Below are 8,451 nucleotides of genomic sequence, written 5' to 3' on the forward strand. Positions count from 1 at the left end.
TTTGTGTTATGATATCTCAGGTCCACTAACATCAGCGTTTCCAACCCACCTACGGCACCAGGCCCAACCGGAGAGCAACACCGATTTATGAGAGGCCTTGGGCCCTCTTCCCCCAAAAGACTAGTCTGTTAGGAGGGGACACCCCCGCCCTTATAAGTCGTGTTATGTCTCCCCCCACAGCCTATGTGGGACTAAACCGAACAGTTTGGACCCTGTTATTAATTACCTAGACTAGCTCGAAACTACTTAGTAGCTGGAGGTAGTTTGATAGTACTTCAAACTATTGGATGGTTGTCTTTAACCCCTCCTCCCCACTCGTGGCCGTGTCGCATCCCCGGCTCCTCCCCAGCTCGTTCCTTCCCATCGCTGTCGGTGGCATCCCGCGGCGGGCCTGGCCCAGGCGGTGCCGATGGCCCCTGGCCTTTCTCTTCTCAGTGTCACGCTGATGCGGGGCGGGGCGGCGCATGGGAATGTACCTAGGCGGCGGTGGTCCTGCGCGGTGGCTGGGCGACCAGTCGCGGGCGTGGGGGTCTGCTGGCGGCGGTGCTGCCGTTGGCGGCGCGATCTGGCGGCACCCGCTCGGCCCAGATCTAGGCCATCTGGGTCTGGGCGGGCCGGCGGTGGGGTGAGTTGTCGGCATGGCTTCCAGGGGCGGAGGAGCGGCGTTGGGTTGGTGGCGGCATTGATGCCGTCTTTGCGGGCCCGTTTTTGGCCTGGCCGGGCAAGGGTGGTCTGGTATACCTGTTGCCGCATCCGGATGGCGACCGCGATGGTGTTGGAGGCATGGGCTTCCCGCACGACGGCAGTGGAGGTAGTTCCCTCCCGCGGGCCTCCAGTGCTGCCGCTCCCGATCTTGGCGCTCCTCTCTCCGTCCTCTCGGCCTCGTGGTGGTGATCTTAGTGCAGTAGCGCGGGAGGCATCAAGACCGTGGTGGTACATGTTGGTAGGCGGCAAATTGGATGGTTGGCTCCAGATCGGTTGGACAGTGGAGTTTGGTGTGCGGGAGAAATCCCTGCCGGTTCTTCCAGCAACGACGCGGTGACGCCTGCGGGTGCCTACACTCCTTCCTGAAGGGTATCGGTGGTGCTCAGCCCCCCCCCCCCAATCCCCCCAGCATGCCGGGGGAAACCCTAGGACACCTCCGGTTAGCAGCGTCGTCGGCATCACATTTCTTCTTCGTGGTGCTGCTTGGTACGCGGCGGTGCTATGTGTGCTTGGTGTGCTGCTCGCGCAGCGTTCCTATGTGATCGGTGTTGGTTGCTTTATAAATAAAGCGGGGAAATCCTTTTTCGGTAGTAATGATTGTCTTTGGTTTCGTTAATGAAATTGGAGAGGGCACCCTCTTTTATATTCTATAAAAAAAAAAGCTAATCCATCCATGAACCGATCGATAGTAGCAAGTAATAAAGGGGATGATGAATCAATCCATGGCGAGGTACTGCAGATGCTGGTGATGATATCCTCCCAGCACCTGGTGGTGCAGCTGGTAGTGGTCCCCGGCGGCCGCCGGCACCGCCTGCCCGTCCATGCCATCGAGCTTTGCGTTTGTCGGCGGCGGCGGAGGGACCGGGGACGACCACGTGCCGCCCCCGCTGTACATCTCCCTGGTCACCTCCAGCAGCGAGTCCCTCACCCTGTCCGCCGGCACCGCCGCCTCGTTGTCCTTCATCTGCGAACCAACCAAAGCCCACCGTGAATCTCTATCGGCAGGCTGCAACAATGGCGATCGGCCGGCGGGGATCGCCGGCGAGAGCGGAACGTACGACGGCGCGGAAGACGTTGAGGACGAGCTTGTTGTAGGAGGTGACGTTGATGCTGGTAATCTGGAGGCCGAGGGCGGCGATCTCGTCCATGATGCGGACGAAGCGCCCGGACTTGTGGGAGCACAGCACCTGTAGGAAGAACTCCTTCCCCTCCACCTGCCGGACCTCCACCTGCGGCTCCATGTCCTGGTCCTCCGCCTCCTTCTCCTCCTCGTCGCCCGCCTCCTCCTTCCGGAGCCGCTTGCCGCCGGCGGACGGGAACGGCTGCTGCTGCGGCGAGTCCTCGTCGTTGTCGAGGCCCGGCGGCGGGTGGTCGTCGAGGAGCACGTCGGGGGCCTTGCTGTCGCCGCCGGTGATCCCCGGCAGGTTTGGGTCCTCCAGCTCGTCCTGCAGGTCCTTCACCTGCTTCTGCAGCCCCACTATGTAGTCGATCGCGTCCCCGAGGATCGACGCCCGGTCCATCTGCCGACATGGATCGACGCTTTGAAATTTACAAGAATCGTGCATGGCGGGTGGCGGCGGCCATAGAAGGATGATAGTGATTACCTTGGTAATGTTTGGGACGAGGGACCGGAGCTTGTAGAGGCGTTCGTTGAGCTTCTTCCGCCGCTTCCGCTCCGCCTCGAGGTTCTTGCACTGCTGCCGCTTCCCGCAGCCGTCTTTGCCGGAGCCCCTCTGCGTCTCGCCGTCGACTTCGTCGTCGGGGTCTCCCAGCTGCATATCGCTCCCCTCCGACCCCGAATCTGCCCTCCCCACGCCCGAGCCGTGCAGCTGCTGATGCTCCTGCGCCACCGTCGACGGCGGCTCGCTGCTCTCTGCCGCGTACTGCCACCCCACGCCCGCCGCGCCATCCTCCTGCACTCCCGCCAGGAACGGCTCGCCGGAGCCGCTTCCCCCGGCGCCGTCGAATAGGTTGAGCGACGCCGCCGCGTAGAGCCGCCCGGGGTCTGCCGCCGCCGCGTCCCACGCGAACCCCTGCGCCTCCGTCTCCTGCCACCCCTGCCCACCGCCACCGCACTGCGCCATGACCAGCTCAGCCATCTGCTGCTCCTCCGCCATCTGCATTAATCGCACCGAGTCATGTCAGCAGTCAGCCGTATATATAAACGGACCATGGAAACGCGAAGGCTGTTGCGTACGGTGCACCGCCGTTGCCGCCGCCGCCGCGTCGGCTCACGCGAACGGCGTGCTCCCTAACTACCTCCAAAACTAACCGATATTTCCCATCACCGGCCACGCACGCACGTACATATCTCGACGCGAAGAGCTCGACGATCCCGCCGGCGACGGGGACGAGGAGCCGCGTCTTCTCGCCGCCGCTGGAGGCAGCCTCGTAGCCCGTGAGGAGATCCGGGCCCGGCGACCCGCCACTGCTCTGCCAGATTGGCTGGTTCGACAGTAGCGCCTGAGCGTGCATCCTGACCAAGACCAGCCAACAAAATCAGCAGTCAAACAGAGCGCCGACCAAAACTTAATGGCGATTGGCGACCGACATGACCGGCAGGCAATTGCATCCAGGAGAAGAAGAAGAAGCCAGTTTAATTACCCGACGGAGGAGGAGTCAAGAGGGATGGAGCAAGGCACGTCGGCGAGCGTGGCCACCTGCGCCTCGAACTCGGCGCTGCAGCAAAACCCCGCCATCTCCAAGAACCTGCCGTATGTCCGTCATCGCCGCCATGAATCATCATCATCAAGCTCTGGGAACACAAATGGTATGAACAATAAATCGAACACACACGCAGAAGCGTCCATACCTCTGGTCAGGAGAGAGCCGCCAGTAGATGCAGTAGTCCCAGCCGTGGGAGCCGCCGACGAGCGGCCTCAGCGCAGCCTCCACGGTGCCGCCCCCTCCCCCTCCATGCCCATGAACAGCCGCACCGCCGTTGAGGCTCTGCTGGTGATAATCTCCTCCTCCCATGGCTCAGCTCAGCCCAGCTAAGCACCAGTGGTCAGCTTGTCCTAGGATTGAGCAAGTGAAGTGAGTGACACATCGATCAATTCAATCCATGCATACGTAAGGCTTTCGCTGCTGCTAGCCAGCTGCTGTCAGGAATCAGGATAGGATTTGTTGATGTCACCGGTGTCACAGGCCAGCAAGAAACTTCAGATTATTACATACCATTGCAGCCAGCAAAGCTTGTACAACACATTATATAGTACTAGCTAGTACTATCATGCATGCATCATGATCATCAGCAAGCAGAGGATCAAAAACAAGGGTGAACTAGTAACAAAATTGCATAAACCTAGACTGCTTGGTGTCATTGTCATGGTTGTTCTTGGATGGGCTCAGGAGAAAGCTACCTTTCAGTAGAGGCTGCCTGGCGATCCGCCGGCAGATGGACCGATCCGGAAAAACGGCGTGTATCAGCTGAAAGCAATCGCTAACCGAAGAACCATCTCAACTGAATGCTGCTAGCTGCAGGGGTGTTGCATCATCATTCATCAGCAAAGCATAGGGCCATACACCTCTATGCCATTTTGGGGACGCAATTCAGAAATGCAAGTGCCTAATTGCTGGTGAAAACCTGATGATTAGCATGAGTGTGCTCTCTCTTTTATCCATCGCCACCGGTATCATCGCCGTGCTCGATCGGAGGCTGTTAGCCTGTTACGGGTAGGTGGGGTGCAACAAAGGTGTGAGGGATTTCAAAATCCACACCCCGGTACAACTTCATTCATTTAACTTAACTCCACTACTAATGCTGGCCACAGATTTGACTCAAACTTACACAATGCAAATGATGTGGTTCAATTGATTAATGCATAGTTAAGCAAGATGCAATTCTGATGCCCGGTTCTTCTCTGAAAGGTGTGGTGTCATGGGGATGCAGTGTGCACACTGCCACTTTCTCATGATCAAGCAAAGAGGAGGGGCACGCATGACATTTTGCCCAAGGATGAGAGCTGGACGGGCTGACATCGGAGGTTGTTTGCATCGGCAAAGGCCGGCTGCTTCGCTGGTGAAGATATCAGCTGACGAAATGTGTTACTGTACAGTCCACGCATCACTCAGTTCATCTTCATCATGATCGTTCATCACCTAAGAGGACAGACACAAAAGAAATTTTCGTATGGGCGAAAAAGCAAAGAAGGAGCAATGGACGGCTGGATTTCTGAAACAGAACTGTTTTGCAATTTCAGGCACGAGACGTGCCATCAGCAGTATGATTATGCTTGCTTTATTTTAGTACTCCCTCCGTCCCAAAATTCTTGTTTTAGATTTGTCCAAATACGAATGTATCAAGTCATGTTTTAGTATTAGGTACATCCATATCTAGACAAATCTAAGACAAGAAATTTGGGACGGAGGGAGTATAAGGCGAAACGAAAGCGGACCGATTTTTCATCATCTGGAGATCGATACGTTCTTAGAGGTAGTGAGTAGTGACAGAAAAGAGAAAACCCGCACGCTGCAGGAGTGAAATGACCTCGACCTTTCTGTTGTCGATCAAACAGTTCTGCTTCGGTTTGCCCCTCCGCTAGTAACTTGGCCTTTCGTTCGTGCTTGAATTTAGCTTTCCTGCTTGTTTCGTCTACCGTCCAACGGGCTGCCCCAATCTTGTGATCACACACTAATATATCCATATCAGGTGAGAGTTTGTTCAATGATTTTATAAGGCGTCTGTTCGAGTAATAGTGCCAATGAACAATGTTCCTGCCAAAATTGGTATCCAATTTGACCAACCAGAACTCTTGCTCTTTGTCTTTCCGTCAATCTATATCTATATCTATATCTATATCTATACCTACTATTAAAGGGAGGTGATATTCTTAGTTTCGTCCCGCTTCGTAAACATATTCCATAGAACTTTCTGATCATTACCGTGATGTAAAAGAACATACAACACCAATGCAAAGAAAAAAAAGGGGAGGGGGGGGGGGGGGGTGATGGATTTCTTGAATCGGGGACATCTACAATTTCAGCAAGGCATGAAATGCACAGCCGCAAATAGAAAGCCAGAAGAGAAAGATGGTCATAATAGATGGATGGATCTCTCGGGTTAGAACTGGATGCAATTTCAGGCATGAAATGTACCATCAGCGGTGTGATTAGGACCATTATCTTTTCTTGCTTGCTTTCTTTTAGTAAGGCGAAAGCGCCCCAATTATTCGTCATCTTGAGATTGATACGTACTTAGAGGTAGTGTCGGAAGACCCGCATGCTACACAAATGAAATGACGTTGACCTTTCTGCTGTCAATGAAACAATTCTTCTTCGGTATGCCCCACGCTAGTAACTTGCCTGTTCGAAAGGGCGCTTTCATGCTTTAATTTTGTTTTTCTGCTTGTTTCATCTAGCGTTCGATGGACTGCCCCAACCTTGGGGTCACACACTAATATATCCTATAAGGTGAGCGTGTGTTCAATGATCTTATAAGGTGTATGTCGGAGTAATAGTGCCAATTAACAACTTTTCGGTGAAAATTAGGTATCCATTGGACTCAACAAAACTCTTTCTCTTTCTCTTTCTCTTTCCGTTCATAATAACAAACGAAGGCAACATATTCCATAAACCTTCTGATCATTACCATGATGTAAAAGGACAGACAACATAGAGGCGAGGAAAAAGTGGGGAATGGATTTCTCATAGCAGGATTATCTACAATTTCAGCCAGACATGAAATGGACAAACGCAATAGAGAGTCAGAAAAGAAAAATGGGCATAGTAGATGGATCTCTCAGATCAGAATTGGTTGCTGATTTCATGTCTGAAATGTACCATCATCGGTATGATTAGGGCCACAATCGTTTCTTGCTGCTATTTTTAGCATGGCGAAAGCGCCCTAGTTTTTCGTCATTTGGAAATCGGTACATCCTTAGAGGTAGTGATAGGAAGCCCACACACTACATGAATGACGTGACATCGACCTTTTTGTTGTCGATGAAGAGTTTTCTTGTACACTTCACCCCTAGTAAATCGCATTCCCAAAGAACCTTTATATTCTTGAATATATATTTGAAACAGCTGAGGTAGTAGAGATCTTTAGATACGAGCACGGAAAGCCTCTCGTCAAACCTAATCAGCTCCCTCGTCTAACAACGATGATGTGAAGATTGCATGATTGGTACTTGGAAAGCTGCAGGAAGTCTGGGAATGATAGTTTGATGGAGAGAATTAAAGAGGAGCACGACCTCATTGGAGTCGACCTGATGCCTGTTGAATTTGTAGAATTATTTCAGTTATTCAATCAAGACGCGCTCGACAAACAACTCATGACTTGCTATTGTCTGTAAATATTACTTCTATAATTAAGTCTCTAACTCAGCTCGTTCATTGCATGTATATATAATTATTATCACTATATTATGGAGATTGAAGATCGTCGAATGCAAAAGATTACAAATCTATGATGTTGGGTTCATTAGCCCAAATACCGTAAATGAATGATTTGTACAAAACAGAGCCAAAAATACTGAGGAAAACTTGCTAAAGGCGTTCCTTCAACATCAAAACAAAAGGGAAATACACTTTCCTTACAACTTCAAGTGATTGTTATTGTCTTGTGCATATTCGGTTTCACTTATTTGAGGTTAATTAAGTAATGTAATTGATGAGTTATGTGTGCGCATGTTCCACTTCATTCTGCTATCCATTAAGCTTGACGGGGGAGTAGTAACTCAAGAAAATATGCCCTAGAGGCAATAATGAAGTTATTATTTATTTTCTTATTTCATGATATATAGACAAAATATAGTGTCCCTAGTATGCCCTAGAATTGTATTAACCGGAAACTTAGTACATGTGTGAATACATAGACAAAATATAGTGTCCCTAGTATGCCTCTACTTGACTAGCTCGTTAATCAAAGATGGTTATGTTTCCTAACCATATACATGTGTTGTCATTTGATGAACGGGATCACATCATTAGGAGAATGATGTGATGGGCAAGACCCATCCGTTATCTTAGCTAGCATCATGATCGTTACAATTTCGTTGCTACTGCTTTCTTCATGACTTATAAATGTTCCTCAGACTATGAGATTATGAAACTCCTGAATACCGAAGGAACACTTTGTGTGATATCAAACGTCACAACGTAAAAGGGTGATTATAAAGGTTCTCTACAGGTGCCTCCGAAGGTGTTTGTTGGATTGGTATAGATCAAGATTAGGATTTGTCACTCTGTGTTCCGGAGAGGTATCTCTGGGCCCTCTCGATAATGCTCATCACTATAAGTCTTGCTAACAATGTGACTAATGAGTTAGTTGCGGGATGAAGTATTATGGGACGAGTGAAGAGACTTTCCGGTAACGAGATTGAACTAGGTATGATGATGTTGGGGAACATAATAATTTCAAAATTTTCCTACACACACGCAAGATCATAGTGATGCATAGCAACGAGCGGGGAGAGTGAGTCCACGTACCCTCGCAGACCGAAAGCGGAAGCGTTAGCACAACACGGTTGATGTAGTCATACGTCTTCACGATCCAACCGATCCAAGTACCGAACGTACGGCACCTCCGAGTTCAGCACACGTTCAGCTCGATGACGTCCCGCAAACTCCGATCCAGTAGAGCTTCACGAAAGAGTTCCGCCAGCACGACGGCGTGGTGATGGTGATGATGTTGCTACCGACGAAGGGCTTCGCCTAACCACCGCTACGATATGACCGAGGTAGAATATGGTGGAGGGGGGCACCGCACACGGCTGGAATAGATCAACAGATCAACTTGTGTGT

General features: G+C 51.2%; 1 protein-coding gene across 1 annotated transcript; it reads right to left on the reverse strand.

Annotated features, from left to right (window-relative positions):
- Positions 1-1,269: 1,269 nt before the first annotated feature.
- Positions 1,270-4,320, reverse strand: LOC123133550 (transcription factor TDR). The gene is made up of 7 exons (XM_044553020.1): positions 4,068-4,320; positions 3,518-3,722; positions 3,310-3,414; positions 3,013-3,181; positions 2,310-2,822; positions 1,764-2,225; positions 1,270-1,669 (listed from the first exon to the last, which is right to left on the reverse strand). The coding sequence occupies exons 2-7, from the start codon at positions 3,679-3,681 to the stop codon at positions 1,421-1,423; spliced, it is 1,662 nt and encodes a 553-aa protein (XP_044408955.1). The 5' UTR covers positions 3,682-3,722; positions 4,068-4,320; the 3' UTR covers positions 1,270-1,420.
- Positions 4,321-8,451: the final 4,131 nt, after the last annotated feature.

Source organism: Triticum aestivum, chromosome 6B (genome assembly GCF_018294505.1).
Source record: "Triticum aestivum cultivar Chinese Spring chromosome 6B, IWGSC CS RefSeq v2.1, whole genome shotgun sequence".
NCBI classification, from domain to species: Eukaryota; Viridiplantae; Streptophyta; class Magnoliopsida; order Poales; family Poaceae; genus Triticum; species Triticum aestivum.